Raw genomic sequence first — 18,368 nt, 5'->3', positions numbered from 1 at the left:
CAGGTTCTGAACGGAGACGTCGGACCTGTGGGTAGACTCTAACTACACTGGAGACGGGGGTTAGAGTATATTAGCGTCTGGGTTAACGAATAGGAACGTGATTTTAGATAGCGGATTTGTCGATCGTTGTTGATTATATCTAGGTGGATTTGGCCCTAGAAGTCCCCTTTAAATCGAAGTCCCCCGCGTTGAGTTGTCGTTACTTTATTTACGTAAATTCTATATTTGCATGTTTACGATCTTGCATGCTTTTAAATTAGGGTTTCTCACCAATCCACTTATTTACGATCGGCTAGATAATATAACGATAATATAATTACACTACTCAGCATTTGAATCTACAAGGTCCCTGTGGATCGATATCCGGAACCACTGTTCTGCAAAATGCGATACCGTATACTTGCGGTAATTTATACGTGAGGAAAACTCGTATCAAGTTTTTGGCGCCGTTGCCGGGGACCAATTTGATTTTATCTTTGCTGATAGTGTTACCAATTATCTGAGTATTACTTTAGCCATTCACTTGTTTTATTTTCGATTTTTACCTTGATCTTAACCACTCACTTTGTTTATGCCCAGGCGTCGAAATTTGGAAATCATACCTTACGATCCCGAGATTGAAAGGACATTACGTAGACTAAGGGCCACGCGCAACCAACAAAGTGAACCAATGGCCGAAGATCAAGGAAATCCAGAGCACCTGGCCTTTGAGTACGATCAAGAGCCAGGACGAGATCACGAGCAGCCAAGACCGAACCTGCCACCCGAGCGAACAATGCGAGAATACCGAACTCCAGCTATGAATGAGAACTATTCGGGAATCAGGAAACCGACGATAGCCGCAAACAACTTCGAGCTGAAAACGGGGCTAATCAACATGGTCATGGCGAACCAATTCTCCGGAGCAGCCACTGCGGATCCGAATCTCCATCTTGCCAATTTTTTGGAAATTTGTGACACGATCAAAGTTAACGGCGTTTCTGATGATGCCATTCGGTTGAAGCTATTCTCATTTTCTGTCAGAGACAAAGCGAAGAGTTGGCTTCTGAGTCTTAATCCAGGATCACTCACCTGTTGGGAAGAATTATCACAAGCCTTTCTGGCACGATTCTTTCCACCCTCGAAGACCGCACAACTACGAAGAGATGTAGGCAACTTCAGACAGATGAGCCAAGAGCCGATGCACGAGTCTTGGGAGAGATTCAAGGACTTATTACGACAATGCCCTCAACACGGATTCAACCCGTGGGATCAAATGGAGTTATTCTACAATGGGCTCGATCAACCAGCCCGATCTCTAGTCGATGCTGCTTCAGGTGGATCATTACAAAACAAGACTCCCACAGACGCTCGAGACATTGTCGAGCGAATGTGTGAGAATGCGTACCATTGGCCGTCCGAACGGAGTGGTGTACAAAAGGTGGCCGGAGTCCATCAACTCGAACCTTTAGCCGCAGTTTCAGCACAATTAGCGATCCTATCAAATCAGGTCGCCCAAATTTCAGTTCGAGGGCCACAGACCGAACGAGTAGCAGCAGCAAGTACCTCACAAGCCACAAACGACGATTGGGAGCAGGCACACTTTATGAACCACCGATTCAACAATTTCCGAGGAACCAACAATCAGAACCAAAACCCTACTCATTACCACCCGGGAATTCGGAATCACGAGAACTTCTCCTATGCCAATCCGAAGAATGCTCTACAACCACCTCCCGATTTCAACCATCAAAGAGAGCAACGAGGGCCAACGTATGACGAGCGTCTTCACCGACAAGAACAGGAAATGGAGGGGCTGAAATCAACAATGAAGAACATGGAAAAGCAAATAGGGCAAATCGCCCAATCCATGTCCACAATGGCAAAGGGTGGATTCCCGAGCAATACCGAAGTCAATCCAAAAGAAAGCTGTCAAGCCATAACCACCCGAAGTGGTCTGCAAATGACCGATCCTCCTTATCCGACAGACGAATCACCAAGGCCAGCTGTACAACCGACCCCGGTCGAGCCGGAAATCACCGTTTCAGGGAGTAATACAAAAGAGGCTAGTAAGCCCAATAACATTTCTTTTCCTGATAATCCCCCTCTTATGGTAACTCCTATTCCTTTTCCAGAAAGACAGAAGAAGAAGAAGTTCAAGGATCAATTGAAGAAGTTCATTGAAAAGATCAAGCAGATTCGAATCAACATCCCTTTTGCAGAAGCCTTGGAGGTAATGCCAAATTACACCAAGTTCATGAGGGAAGTCCTATCCAAGAAAATTCGAATCGAAGAAGACACACCAGTGACACTCACGGCAACTTGCAGTGCCATTCTTCAGTCGAATCTGCCACCAAAAATGAAAGATCCAGGGAGTTACACTATTCCTTGTATTATTGGCAATTCTACTTTCGATAAAGCTTTATGTGATTTGGGGGCAAGTATTAATTTGATGCCTATGTCTGTGTTTCTAAAACTGGGCTTAGGAAATTTGAACCGCACTCGCATGACTTTACAGCTAGCTGATCGTTCATTGAAATATCCCGATGGGATTGTAGAAGATGTGCTAGTTAAAGTAGATAAATTCATTTTGCCTGTTGATTTTGTGGTACTTGAAATGCCTGAAGATGATGAAGCACCAATCATTTTAGGTCGTCCATTCTTAGCCACTGGTAAGGCGATGATTGATATGGAATTAGGATCTTTAATGCTTAGGGTAAATGGGGAAGAAGTTGTTTTTAATTTGACAGATGCATTTAAACACTCTGAGCATGTTGAGCATTGCAGTAGAATAGACGTGATCGAGGACTGTGTTTCCTCCTTTTTTGATTTGTATGAATTATGTGACTCTGTTGAGCACTGCATTGTTAACTCTATTGATTTGCATTCTGCCTCCCCTGAAACCCCTATTGAAAATGATGTGCTTGATTGTGTGTTGTTTCTTGAGTGTGCCGAGATTTTAGGCATAGACGAGGTAGGGATCGTCCCCGAGATACCAGTTAGTGTGAAAACGGCTCCCGTACTGGAATTGAAGCAATTACCGGATTATCTTTGTTATGCTTTTCTTGGAGCAGACAAGACTTATCCGGTGATTATTTCTTCTAGTTTGAGCGAGTCCGAAACAAACACACTGCTGGAGGTCCTTAGAGAATATAGGTCAGCTATAGGTTGGTCTATTGAGGATATTAAGGGAATTAGCCCGTCTATTGTTCAACACAAAATTCTAATGGAAGACGTCTATAAACCAAGAGTCCAACCTCAGAGGCGGTTAAACCCGTCAATGAAAGAGGTAGTCAAAAAAGAAGTCTTGAAATTGTTAGGCGCTGGTATGATTTATGCAATTTCTGACAGTCCGTGGGTCAGTCCGGTGCAGGTTGTGCCAAAAAGGGGTGGGATGACGGTTATTGTGAATGACAAAAATGAACTTATTCCGTCTAGAACAGTCACTGGGTGGCGTGTATGCTTCGATTACCGATTATTGAATGCAGCCACTAGAAAAGACCATTTCCCCCTTCCCTTTATCGATCAAATGCTAGACAGGCTAGGAGGTTTCGAGTATTACTGTTTTCTTGATGGTTATTCGGGGTACAATCAAATTTCAATCGCCCCGGAAGACCAAGAGAAAACTACTTTTACTTGCCCCTACGGTACTTTTGCATTTCGTAGGATGCCTTTCGGTTTGTGTAATGCGCCTGCTACCTTTCAACGTTGTATGATGTCTATATTTCACGATATGGTAGAAGAGTTTCTTGAGGTGTTTATGGATGATTTTTCTGTGTTTGGATCGTCTTTCGATCATTGTGTGCACAATCTAGAACTTGTTTTGAAAAGATGTACAGAAACGAACCTTGTTTTAAATTGGGAAAAATGTCATTTTATGGTTCGTGAAGGTATTGTTCTAGGCCACAAGGTCTCGAAAAAGGGTCTTGAGGTGGATAGGGCAAAAATCGAAACGATTGAAAAATTGCCTCCACCAAAGGATGTGAAGGGAGTTAGAAGTTTTTTAGGGCATGCTGGGTTTTACCGTAGATTCATTAAAGATTTTTCGAAAATAGTAAAACCATTATGTCATTTGCTTGAGAAGGAAGTTGTCTTTGATTTTGATTCTGCTTGTTTGCAGGCTTTCACGTTTCTCAAGGAGAAGCTAACCCAATCACCGATTATGATTACTCCCAATTGGGAGGAACCATTCGAGATCATGTGCGATGCGAGCGACTATGCTGTAGGTGCTGTATTGGGACAAAGGAGGGACAAAATCTTCAAAGCCATCTACTATTCGAGTCGTACACTTGACCAGGCACAGAAGAACTATTCAACGACCGAAAAGGAAATGCTTGCAGTCGTTTATGCTGTTGACAAGTTCAGACCGTATATTTTGGGGTCTCAGGTGATCATTTACACAGACCACGCAGCTATTCGATACTTGTTCGCGAAGAAGGACGCCAAGCCCAGACTCATCAGATGGGTACTACTACTCCAGGAGTTCGACTTGGAAATCAGAGACAAAAAAGGGAGCGAGAATGTGGTAGCAGATCATCTTTCCAGACTCATACTAGAAGAAGTTCCAGCCGAAGGAAATATTCAGGAATCCTTCCCAGACGAGCAACTGCTCGCCATTAGTACTCACACTCCGTGGTATGCTGATGTGGCCAACTTCCTGGCCAGTGGAATCATTCCTGACGATCTATCGTATCACCAAAAGAAAAAATTCCTTCACGACAGTCGTTTCTATCTTTGGGACGAGCCATTGCTTTTCAGAACCGGCCCCGATCGAGTCATCCGAAGATGTGTTCCGGAAACAGAAGTACGTGAGATTCTCACACATTGCCACTCTTCACCCTGTGGCGGGCATCACGGGGAATCTCGCACTGCCGCCAAGGTTCTGCAGTCAGGCTTCTTTTGGCCAACCCTTTTCCGTGACAGTTACGAGTTCGTGAAACGGTGTGATCGGTGCCAACGAACAGGGAACCTATCCAACAAAAGCCAAATGCCTTTGAACAACATGCAAGAGGTGGAGCTTTTCGATGTTTGGGGCATTGACTTCATGGGACCATTCCCTTCTTCGAACGGAAAGTTATACATTCTGCTTGCCGTGGACTACGTGTCCAAATGGGTCGAAGCGATTGCCACCACGGCCAACGATGCTCGTACGGTCCTCAAATTCTTCCACAAGAACATATTCTCAAGGTTTGGGACACCCAGGGCGATCATTAGCGATGAAGGATCTCACTTCTGCAACAAACTGCTCACTAATCTCACGAACAAGTTGGGAATCCGACACAAAATTGCGCTTGCCTATCATCCACAGACAAATGGCCTTGCTGAGTTGTCAAATCGAGAAATCAAACAGATTCTGGAGAAGACCGTGAGCACGAACCGAAAAGATTGGGCATTGAAGCTCGATGATGCACTTTGGGCCTATCGAACCGCATTCAAAACACCGATTGGTATGTCTCCGTACAAACTCGTGTACGGGAAAGCGTGCCACCTGCCAGTGGAATTGGAGCACCGAGCATATTGGGCAGTCAAAAAGCTCAATTTCGATCAAACAGCTACCGGCGATCGTCGATTGCTTCAACTCAACGAAATGGAGGAGTTCAGAAATGATGCTTACGAAAATGCCAAGATTTACAAAGAAAAGACGAAAAAGTGGCATGACAAAAGAATTACGAAGCGAGAGTTCCGGGCAGGTGACCAAGTCCTGCTATTCAATTCTCGGCTACGACTATTTCCGGGAAAGCTCAAGTCCCGTTGGTCGGGACCATTCGTAGTCCTAAGCGCAACCCCACAAGGAGTTATCGAAATACGAGGACGAGACGGTCCGTCGTTCAAAGTGAATGGGCAACGAGTTAAGCATTACTACCCGATTGGTGCTCCCGAGGAAGTGGAGCGTGTCGCACTAATTTTCTCCCAATGAATCCAAAAGAAGTCGAGCCGTCGACTGTAAAACAGGCGCTAAATGGGAGGCAACCCATTGTTGCTCATATTCTGTCATTTTCCTTTTTTTTCTTGTTTTCGTTTTTAATTTTTTAGCCTTTTTCGTGCATCTTTATAATTTAGGGTTCAACACCTCTATCTCACCCATTTAAATTTTCGTTTTGCCAGGTTTTAGGTGTCCCGGATCGCGATCCAGGTAAGTCGGATCGCGATCTGGGGTGTTTTTCCAGTAGCAGCCAGTTTTGGGCCCGGATCGCGATCCAGGTATGTCGGATCGCGATCTGGGACGTTTTTCCAGAAGCTGAAATTTTAAGGACTAGATCGCGATCCAGGAACGCCGGATCGCGATCTGGGGCCTTTTTCCAGAAGCTGCAAGGTGAGACCCAGATCGCGATCCGGGTATTGTGGATCGCGATCTGGGGACGAAAAACAGTTCAAATTCACAAATCCCCTTTCATTTCCTCATTCCCCCTTTTCTAAATCCCAAACCCTAACCTCTCCCCAACTTCAAAATCTTCAATTTCTTTCATAAAAAGCACATCAATCACACACTTGATCATCACAAATTCACGATTTGCACATTTATTCCAAGAATTTGTGGGTGAATCTTCAAGAAAAGGTAAATTTTCAATCTAATCCTCATTTCTTTTATTTTCTTCAATTCTTTCGAATTTCCCCAAAATTTCATGATTTCTCCCCGTGTTTGTTAATTGTGTATGCTTGTACGTGAATTTGTACTTGGTGTTGGGATTCAAAACAGGAATTCGCGGGTGAACCAATGTTTAGATATAGGAATTGCCCTATTGTTCTTAATTTCGAAATAAATGATAAAATAAAGATTTGAATGACTTGGGTTGATTGTTTAGCTACCTATTGTTGATTGTGGTGGTGGATTCTCACTTGGGTGTTGTGATTGATGTAGGAGGAATAGGTACCAAACAACCGGTGGAAATCAAAAGGATTACCAAGTTGGGCACGCCAAGTGTTCGACAAAATTCCCGAACCAACTTCCAAAGGCTTTCGACCCTCCATCTCGCACAAAGTCGAACGAAATGACGTCGCCGGCCAAGAAACTCTTAAAGACGGGCGAAACCACAAAAAAAGCCCAACCCAAGGAGAAGGCTCCGGCAAAGGGAAAAGCCGCACCGAAGAAAAAGGCACCTTCTCGAGGCACGGGAAGCCAAGAGGGCACTTCGAGCGCACCACCACCATCTCAGGTGCCGGAAGAGCAACAAACCCCACGCACGGGAAACGTGCAACTTGAGATGGGATCCCGTGCGAATCAACACACCATCCTTGACCGCGTAGTCCTCGAACCGGGAGATGAGTTTTTGTACGTGAACGTCGAGGCCAAAAGGGAATTCATACGTCGCCATTGCCGACCGTTTGTTCCAGAAAGGGAATTAGATATCGATGGCATGGAAAAAGAATCGATCATAGAAAACTTTGATCGTCGACAATGGAAGTACTTGGCCAAACGACCGGAGGACTACAACGAGAATCTAGTGAGGCTCTTCTATGCCAATGCCGGTTTTCACCCGGGGTCGGTGGTCGTTCTTCGAGACAAAGAGGTGCGCTATGACGCTGCTACAATCAACAAGTTTTTCCACCTACCCGAAGTCTCGACCGAGCCGTTTCAACAACTGAAGATGGCAACGACCTATGAGGAGCTGATTCAGACTCTTTGCCCTAGGGGTTCGAAGTGGCAAAAAGGAGAGCACTGGTTCCGTCGGGGGGAACTTTCAAGGGAAGCGAAGGTGTGGATGTACTTCGTCAGTAGCAGGCTCATGCCCACAAAGTCGACGGCCAAGACCTATGCCCCACGTCTTACACTGATGTACGCCATTATGAAGAGGACACCTGTGAATGTGGGCGCGATCATACACGCTGAGATCCGACGATGCTTAGGTGATACCTCTCTAGGTCTGATGTTCCCTTCCCTCATCACTACACTGTGTGATCGTGCGGGGGTCCTCACATACTCGGATGACCGGCTCACCAGGTCACCACAGCCTATCTTCCCTTACCACAAGCTCCAGCCAGCGAGTGGACCCCTAGGCGAGGGCGACTCAGACTTACCAGATGCGGGTCCCTCAGGTGTTCATGCGGCTCGACCAGAACAAAGGGCCAGAAGAGGCAGACAAGAAGCAGAACCACAGCTCCCGGAGTATGTCGGCCAATGGATGGATGTTATGGAGGAAAATGTGGGATGGTTCAAGAAAATGATGAAGGCCATGGCTGCAGCGCTTCAGTGCAGGACCGATGACATTATCGAGCCACGGCCGTTCCCACCACGGCCTCGATATGATGGAGCATCAACCTCCGCCGCCGACGAGCAAGCACAAGCGGCAGCCACTACACTGGTGGCACAGGCCTGGGAGGAGTACGAGCGGGGACGACCGGAAGAGGAGGGAGGAGCCCACGAGGACGATCACGACAACTAGGGGACGTTGTGTTTTCTATCCCTTTTATTTCTTATTCTGCTTTTGAGCATAGGGACTATGCTAGAATTTAAGTTTGAGGGTGGTGTGTGTTGAACCTGTTTGTTTTTAGTTCGTTTGTATTGGGATGAGTCGTTGGATTGATATTTCGTTTACGATGTATCTTTGCTAGACTTTGTTTTTATTTTTATTTTATTTATCTTTTTTTGAGTTGGTCTTTTGCATGCATATCATATAATTTAGTTTCGTTTATGTATTTTGATTTCTGTTTTTGTGTTTTGGTTGTCACATGCATTTCATGTAGGATCGAGTGTAATTTGCATTTCCGGGTTCTTTTGAAGCAAAGCAATTAATGAATTAGTAGATGGGCTAGTTGATTTTAAAATTGAAATTATGGATCACCGGCTAATTATAGATGAACCTTCCGACTGCGTTTTTGCAACTTGTGTGGATAGCCTTTCGAATCCTTTCCGATTAAGTTTGAGCGCATTTTTCTGAGGGGTATAATAGCCTGAGGTTTGGGGGGCAGGTTAGAATTGAATTATGTGTTCACGATTTCGAGTTGTTGGCTAGAAGTTCTATCAATGGTCTTTACATTTTTATTCGATATGTAAAAAAAAAAAAAAAAAAAAAAAAAAAAAAAAAAAAAAAAGAAGAAGAAGAAAGTTGTGAGAAAATCACAATATATTGTTGTTGTCGTATCTTATTGAATAAAAAGACCTACTTATGCCCAACTCGAGTTTTTGAATTTCAGAATCAAAACTTACTTTTCACCCACATTTCTACTCAAAACCCTCGATGATTGTGTTTATTGTTTAATTACGGATTCTTGAGTCTATCTTTCATTTTGGTGTAGAAACAACTAATTGCGTCGGTAGGAAAGTCGAATACCTTAAAGCCGTGGGCCATTCTGAGATTTTAGGTTATCTAGCTCGTTTTATCTTTCGAATTAATTGCAATGCTTTGACCAATCCGGCAACTTTGTGGGTGTGTTGTCTGAAAACCCTCACGAGACACAACTCGTCCTTTGGGGGTACCCAGGGGTTCAAAGGCTTGTTGCATACGCTAAATGCAATCGTGATTCCCTACGTTAGTGGCCTAGTTTAGTTTGGTGTTTTTATTTTCATTTTTGTTGTAGTCTCGTTTTGATTTACTCGGGACGAGTAAAGATCTAAGTTTGAGGGTGTGATAAGTGTTCGTTTTGCACGATTTATGCTTATCAAATCTTCGAGTTTTGGTCTTCGTTCGTCCGAGTTTCGGCTTTATTTGTTTATATTTTTGCATTTCTTGTTTTATTTCCTTTTTTAGGTTTTGTTAGCTTTTGTTGCCAAGTCGAAGCCATTTGGAAGCGAAACCGATTTTTCAAGCCGAGAAAGTGGTCATTAAGACCCAGATCGCGATCCAGGAAAGCCGGATCGCGATCTGGGGGCAAATTCCAGTAGTGTGCAAAGTCCAGACCCAGATCGCGATCCAGGAAAGTCGGATCGCGATCTGGTGACAAATTCCAGTGGCAGACAAGATTCAGACCCAGATCGCGATCCGCACTTCCTGGATCGCGATCTGGGAGGCGGTTCACGTTTTTTTTAAAGAAGCCAGATCGCGATCTGGCTTCATTGGATCGCGATCTGGCACGTTTTTCAAGGGTAGATATTTTAAATTGCAAAGCTTCTTGAGGAAGCTTTGCAATTTACTATAAATAGAAGCAAGCCCTCACTCTTCATTCTTCTTCGACTTTTTACGGTTTTCGACGGTTCTTCGCGGGAATCATCAACGGGGGTTCCGACTTGGGTTTTTCTTACGCAATTTCTTTACGTTTTGTTCTTCATTTCCTTTGTACATTCTTTTGATACTATGTTTGTTATGAACTAAGAACATTTTCTTCTAGGGTAATGAAGCCTTGTATATATTGATTTCGATCGTCATTTCTGTTATCTTTTTGTCGTGTTTTGATTCCGTTTATGTTTTCCTGTATTAAATGCTTCTGATTGTGTTGATCAGCTCTCAGACTGATATTAAATAGGAATGAACTCGAGAGAGGATTTCTTGTTTGAAGTTAGGAAAACATAGCTCGGGGTGTGGAAACGGAGACGTGATGCACTTCGGGTAGCCCTTAAGGACTTGACCTAAATGCTCTCTTAATAGCAGGTTCTGAACGGAGACGTCGGACCTGTGGGTAGACTCTAACTACACTGGAGACGGGGGTTAGAGTATATTAGCGTCTGGGTTAACGAATAGGAACGTGATTTTAGATAGCGGATTTGTCGATCGTTGTTGATTATATCTAGGTGGATTTGGCCCTAGAAGTCCCCTTTAAATCGAAGTCCCCCGCGTTGAGTTGTCGTTACTTTATTTACGTACATTCTATATTTGCATGTTTACGATCTTGCATGCTTTTAAATTAGGGTTTCTCACCAATCCACTTATTTACGATCGGCTAGATAATATAACGATAATATAATTACACTACTCAGCATTTGAATCTACAAGGTCCCTGTGGATCGATATCCGGAACCACTGTTCTGCAAAATGCGATACCGTATACTTGCGGTAATTTATACGTGAGGAAAACTCGTATCACCTCCTACTTTGGAGTGCGCACAACTCTCGCTATTCTCTACTAAATTGCGCGCGGATTTCAACCCGCTTCACCTAATCGCACGAGAATTTCAACGCGCCCCACCAAATTGCGCGAGCTCTCCAGCGCGCTTTACCAAATCGCGCACGCTCTCTCCCGGATAAATAAAAATTATTATTTCTCCACACCACGCCAACAATTAATGGTACACCATAGTACCAATCTACTCTCGACACGATCCGGTACCTTTTTCGACTAGGCTCCCACATCGACTCGAAAGTGGGGGGCTTGCGAGACAAACCCGCCGCGAGACAACTCCCACGAGGAGCAAACTCGCTCGGCCCTATACACTCGTTGCGAGACAACTCCCACGAGGAGCCAACTCCCTCGGGTCTACGAAACCATAGCGAGATAACTCCCACGAGAAGACCACTCGCTCCGTCTTATAATCCGTTGTGAGATAACTCCCACGAGGAGCCAACTCCCTCGGGTCTCATAACCACAGCGAGATAACTCCCACGAGGAGACCACTCGCTCCATCCTACGACCCGCAGCGAGACAACTCCCACGAGGAACCAACTCGCTCGGTACTACGAACCCGTAGCGAGACAACTCCCACGAGGAGCCAACTCGCTCGGTACTACAACCCGCAGCGAGACAACTCCCACGAGGAGCCAACTCGCTCGATACTACAAATCCGTTGCAAGGCAACTCCCACGTACAACCACCTCGCTCGATAACAAAGACTCGCTGCGAGACAACTCCCACGAGGAGACAACTCGCTCAGAGCAACCTCAATCCGCACGCTCCTCAATCGCGCGTCATCCAATGCTCCTACAACTTCGCTGCAAGACAACTCTCTCGAAGAGACAACTCGCTCGCAATGCACTACATAATCGCAAGCTCAAGTTAGCACGATTACAACCCTAGAAACACTTAGAGATATTATGAGAATCTATATAGCCTGGCCAGCTTGATTACTCAAAATTTATCTACTTGTTTTCGAGGGGTCCTTCATTAAAACGTGGCCACGGTCCAAACATACTTACGACCCATGAGGTCTAACAAGGGGCACGATCCCCATAAAAAAAAAAAAAACTCTTGAGAGCCTGATCCCCTCCTCAAGTACATCACGCACAAGGCTATATGTAAACACATACAAGCAATGCGTCAAAACATTGACAATGTCGATAAATAACAACTCCCACGAGGAGAATACTAGCTCCGTGCTACTACATTATCGCGAGACAACTCCCACGAGGAGATAGCTCGATCAACTCTATTACCCCACGACGAGACAACTCCCACGAGGAGATTACTTGATCCGTGCTACCACATTATCGCGAGACAACTCCCATGAGGAGATAACTCGATCAACTATATTACCCCGCGACGAGACAACTCCCACAATGAGATAATTCGCTACTACATCGTCGCGGGACAACACTGATGACTCAAATAACTTACATAGCGACAACTTGGTCGCGCTACGCGCCAACGCGCATTCACGCCCCTCCGACACACGCTCTAACGCATTTTCGCACACCATTAGGCCATATGCCAACGATCGACTTCTACAATTTTTACTCTCGACACGATTTGAGACCCATCACAACATGGCCCCCACATCGACTCGAGAGTGGGGGGCTTAATGATATGCCTAATTGGGCCAACCCAATGGGCCTACAATTTATTTACCTACTGGGCCACGAGCCCAATATCGAAGACCATTATCACCGAGGCCCAATCACCTTCAAGTAAGGTTCGGGCCCGACAATCTCAACTAAGCTATAAATAAAGGTTTGAACTCATTCCTTAAGGTACGTCCTATTAACTGAGCAATACTACAATACGTATTCTCTGGACCATTTCTATGATCAGCACGTCTGACTTGAGCGTCGGAGGGGTTTCCGCCAGATCAACCCCCGGCGTAGTTCACGTGTGTTCATTTCGCAGGTACCTCAGGATCATCAAGTTGTCAAGCTACTGATCTGCTTTGCTCTCCCAGTTCATTTTCTACACCACCCCAGATGATCTAAACTTTAGCTTCATCAATATATATTAATCTTGGAAAAATTAAAACAAAATAATTGTTGTTGTAAAGCTAATATAAGATGTAGGAGATATAAGTTAAAAGATATTTGGCGAGAGACTAAATATATCTAAGTGGGGTTTGATCTCTTCATCACTATTTTATATATTAAAAAAAAAGGAATTTTGCAATAGAAAAATAACTTCTATCTCTTTCATTGGGATTTTACACCTAAAGAAATACATTAATGGGTGATGTTACACCAGGTGATTTTTAATCATTGATGTAGTGAGATAACTTCATCTTAAGTACACATACACATTAATGGGTGTGTGCGTGGTTATGCATGTGCAGATTAACAGTTAATAATCACCCGTGGTATTTCACCGAATGTAACATCAAATAAACCATATTTGATAATACGAAACGCGTGTAATACACCGAGTAATATAATTATTAACCGTTGATGTGGTGAAATAACTTATCACTAAGTACACATACATGTGTGTGATTGTGTGCAGATGGACGATTAATAATCACCCGATGTAACATCAAACAAACTGTGTTTTTTTCTGACATGGGGATTGGGCAGCCATACAAAAGAGAATATATTTACACTGTTCTATAGGACCCCAATTAACCTAATTGTGATAAGATTCAGGGTTTAGGATTTCCTTAAACGCAAAAGCTTCTGGATGTTGACTGAAAATATATTCTAAATCAAACCAATTTTTATTTAATTATTTATTAAATAATTAATTAATTAATTGTTGGTGAATAGACAAAAGTGAGGAATATTAAGGCCCTTTTTTCACATGAGTATGTCTGTCTTTTCTCTCTCTCTTTCACTTAACTGATCAAAAACTATTTATGCATTACACAATTAATATGTGAGAAACATTAATTAATTATGATGACATTAAATAATTAAATCCCCAATTAGATAGAAGAATCTCAGTGGAATAATTAAAGCATTTTCTTTTTCTCTCACATCGCTAGCACAAATATTCTTGACAACAGCAGATTACTCCACTCCTTCTCACTCCACAATTCAGTCAAACACACAATACATTTTATATATATATATATATATATATATATATATATATATATATATATATAATGTGCTATATGCACGACTCTAATTAATACAATGTTGAAAGACCGCTTCAACAACGGAAAAAAAACTTAAACTTGTTAGTAAAAATGTGTCATTTAATATTAATATATCTGATAATATGCATTTAATGATAATTACTCACTATTAGAGTGTCACAAATACTATTTTTTTCTTCTTTTTAGTGTTCTTTTTGTGGTGTCTAATCATAATGTTCTTATAAAACCCTCTTTAAACATTATTAAATGTAAACTATTAAATATATATAGGTGATGCGATCTCTTGAGTATCATAAATATTTCCTACGAAACGTAAGATCTATTCTTTAATATTTTTCTCTTCATTATAAAACCCTAGCACAAGACGACTATTTAAATATAAGAAAACCCTAGAATCCTAATCTAACTAGAAAAGATAATTACCTATACTAATAAAATACTTAATATATATATATATATATATATATATATATATATATATATATATATATATATATATATATATATATATATATATATATATATATATATATATATCATAAATATACTAATCTAATTAATTAACAATAAAATACTAACTAACTAATAATTAAACGATATATTAAATAATATATCGTATCAATAGGCTTCACATAAACTAGTGGTTGTAGGAAAACCCATTTAGAAAAAGAAAAAAAAAATAGTGAGTCAAGAAAACATGTTATCGTTACCAAATGTGGTAATATTCGCATGATCCATTATTAATTACATTAATATTACCAAAAATAGGACCCTTGTTGCACTAACCTTAGTTTTCCTTGTTTATAACCAACATGACCATTTTGTGGGCCCTTCACCATTTCCCTTATAATCCCACATATCTCATCAAGAACTTCATTAAATCTCTAATCCCAAGAAAGAAAGAAAGAAAAAAAATTTATTCCAAGAACACCCCATTTAAATTTTCATGGCTTCTTCACATAACAAAAATTGTGTTTTACTTCTATTTATAGTTATTTTGGTTCTACTGCAGCATTTTGGGCACGTATCAGCGTATGATCGGCTACGAAAAATCCAACCACGGGATCCACTCGATCAAGATTCGAACAAACAAAACCCTCCGGCGGAGATTATTGGTTTTCGTTTGAATCGGTACAAGAAGATTCAGACAGATGCTTTCAGGCCAACCACACCCGGTAATAGCCCTGGTATGGGCCACGATACGCCACCGGGCCGGGCCAATAAACCCTAATGGGAGCCGTATTCAGTTATTGTATGCAAGAAAAATAACAGTCTTTTTCTTTAATTTTTTTTTCTTTATTTTTTTTTTGGTTTTAGGGTTTTCTGCAGAAAAGGATGAAATAATTAGATGCATTCTTGAGTTGTGTAGAAACAAGAATGAATAGGTTGCATGCATGCAACATTTAATTTTTTCCATGTTTGTTTTTAATTTTTAATTTTTAATTTTTTCCCCCTTGTGAAGTAGGATTTGTTTATATATATATGATTGTTTTCTTGCTAAGATAATAGCTGCATGTATATATATAATATATATGTATAGACTATAGTGGTAAGATATTTTACGGTTCACGGATTGAAAAAATCTCGATTCTTGACCGTACTCGTTCGATTTTTGACCGGTCAAAAATCGAAAACTGGCTAAATTAGTTTATTTTTATAAAGCTTTAAATTTAATCGAATCCTTTTTTGGGATCATAGTTGGGTGTAGTAATGTGCGTGTTATGAATTATGCTATTGGTTTTCTAATTATTTTTTTATAAATTAAAAGTAAAAGAAAATATATCATGATCTTGTTTTATTCCAATTGTGTAGTGGTCACTTCCTAGTTCAATTATCTGTTGATGTTCCTTTTTAATTGATAATTAATATTAATAAATCCCACCCATCTTCTTTTGTTTTATTTCTCTCTCACACACAATATATATATATATATATATATATATATATATATATATATATATATATATATATATATATATATATATATATATATATATATTTATATATATATATATATATATAGAGAGAGAGAGAGAGAGAGAGAGAGAGAGAGAGATGATTAATGCACCAATTTCGGTGTGCCTTAGATATGATCGTATATGTTAGGGGCGTTAATGAGCTGAGCCGACGTGAGTTTGATGAGCCGACTCGACAAAAGCACGAACTCGAACTTGAGTTTTTCGAGCTACGAGTCGAGCTTGAGGTCTTTTTCAGTGAACTCACAAGCCGGCTAGCGGGTGTTTCTTTTAATTTTGTTTTTATATATATATTAATATTAGTTTAATCATCTTATATATAAAAGAAAGAAACGTTAGGGAAACCTAAGAAACCCTAATGACATTTTTTGTCCCTCTAATTACTTCACACCAAATCTCAACTAGCACTGTCCTGATCCACAACATTATATTTTTATAATTGTTATTATTATTTTTATCACATATTATCCAGTCTATTTTGTCTAATTCTTCTTTACTTCATTTATTTAATTATCATTTTCATATTATGACAATTAAATTTATATATATTTTTTTCAAAATGAGTTCGTATTATTAAATATGTATAAATATTAATGTTGTTACCATTATGACTACTAAATTTTTTTATAATTATTATTGTCATGTATTAACCCAATAATCATTTTAATTTTTGAAATGCTATCCCGTGCATCGCACGGAAAAAATGCTAGTATATAATAATAACAATATAAAAAGTACGTATAAACAAAAAAATTACAATTCTTTTTATTATAATATAAATATTTTTTTTACTATTAATTAAAACAGAAATTCAAAATGAATTTGGGCTTGACCTCGAACTATATACTAATGCAGATAAGCTTCTTTGTTAAAGATCTGATACTTAATCTATCAGAATGGGCCAAAGTAGGGCCCAATTATAAGTATGGGCCTCAAGAACGTTGTAATGAAGCAACAAAGATGCTACATAAAATATGATCTTACAATAATACCCATCAATTAATAAATAAAAGTTGGAATCAGAGTGGCGAATCTAAGATTTGTGTCAAGGGTGTTAGTAATCGAGTATAATAAGAAAATATATAAATAACACTTAATATTAATGATGGATGATCCAGCACATTACCGCTTGATAGATCAATAAAGACCAAAGGCCCAAACAAGGTCAAAATGCGCCATTAAGCCCACTAAGAGAAGAGGGCCTATTAGACTGGTGCCCGTTACGCGAGAGGGACCAAGCTGCGGGTCGCGAGTAACCCGCGAGAGCTAGAGGCCTCTCGCTGACTCACCCTCCCGCCAAGCTTCTCGCCAGGCCAGCCGGAGATGATTCTAGCTGCACATGGGGGTATTTAATGTACGTCCAATCCACTGACAGGCGCAGAGGAATGTCGGACTAAACTGCATTGAAGGTAATTTGGGGTCCGAATGCCTAATTACCGCGATTGGACAGGTAAATTAAATTGAAGAATATTTGACGTCCATCCCTTTCTTTAGTATAAATAGGGGCAGTATGTGCAGGTGAGAAATACACAAAGAAAATCATATATAGCAATTACATATATAAACATAATATCTTCTTCAGGAAGTTACTTACTTGGCCGTCGGAGTGCTAACTTCGGCCTAAGTCCGGTTCTTTTCTTTCTTGTAGGGTTATCGTGGGCCTCATTCCAAGTTCAGGCCTACTCAATTCTCTAAATCAGGCCACCACGAATCCAGTCGAATCAATGGACTAAAAGTGTACGAGGGGCATCGCCTCGATATTTTTTTTTGATTGTATAAACTTAATTATACAAACAATGTATGTAAAAACTTCCAAGTTAAAATGATCATGGTTTAGTGAATTATTGACTACACATAAGGGTCTAATTCCCCCTTAATTATGAATTTTGTATAAGCTATATTAATTTAGATCTGATATGTATTGGACCACATTAATTAGTGTGTAATAAATGGTAGATTTTTATTTTTTAAGTGCATGCTTAAAGCAAATGAAGAATAAATACTAAACAGTTGCCAAATGCTAATACAGTATTATTCCATCCGGTCTTTGTTAAGTGTCGTTTTTAGCTTTGCACGAGTATTTAGAATTTCAATAAATGTGCCTTGATTTTATGAAAAATAAATTAGAAAGACTTAAAATAATCTTAATCAGTTAATGATGTGGCAAAAGAGAATTAATACCAAGAGTTGAATTAATAAAGTTAAAACATGAAAAATGTATTTAATCCGGTATTACAAGTTTAAAGTGACAAATAATATGGAAAAAAATATTTTAAAAAAGAGATAGTTATTATAGAACAAATGAAAGTATA

General features: G+C 40.6%; 1 protein-coding gene across 1 annotated transcript; it reads left to right on the top strand.

Moving 5' to 3' along the window:
* Positions 1 to 499: 499 nt before the first annotated feature.
* LOC105961801 (uncharacterized) lies at positions 500 to 2,212 on the top strand (the record flags this gene model as incomplete). Its single annotated transcript, XM_012986066.2, has 1 exon — positions 500 to 2,212. A coding segment is annotated over exon 1 (1,641 nt), but the record flags the coding sequence as incomplete, so codon positions are not given.
* Between the last annotated feature and the right edge of the window lie 16,156 nt (positions 2,213 to 18,368).

Source organism: Erythranthe guttata, chromosome 5 (genome assembly GCF_056151865.1).
Source record: "Erythranthe guttata isolate IM_541 chromosome 5, IM_541, whole genome shotgun sequence".
NCBI classification, from domain to species: domain Eukaryota; kingdom Viridiplantae; phylum Streptophyta; class Magnoliopsida; order Lamiales; family Phrymaceae; genus Erythranthe; species Erythranthe guttata.
This window is presented reverse-complemented; position numbering and strand designations above follow the sequence as displayed.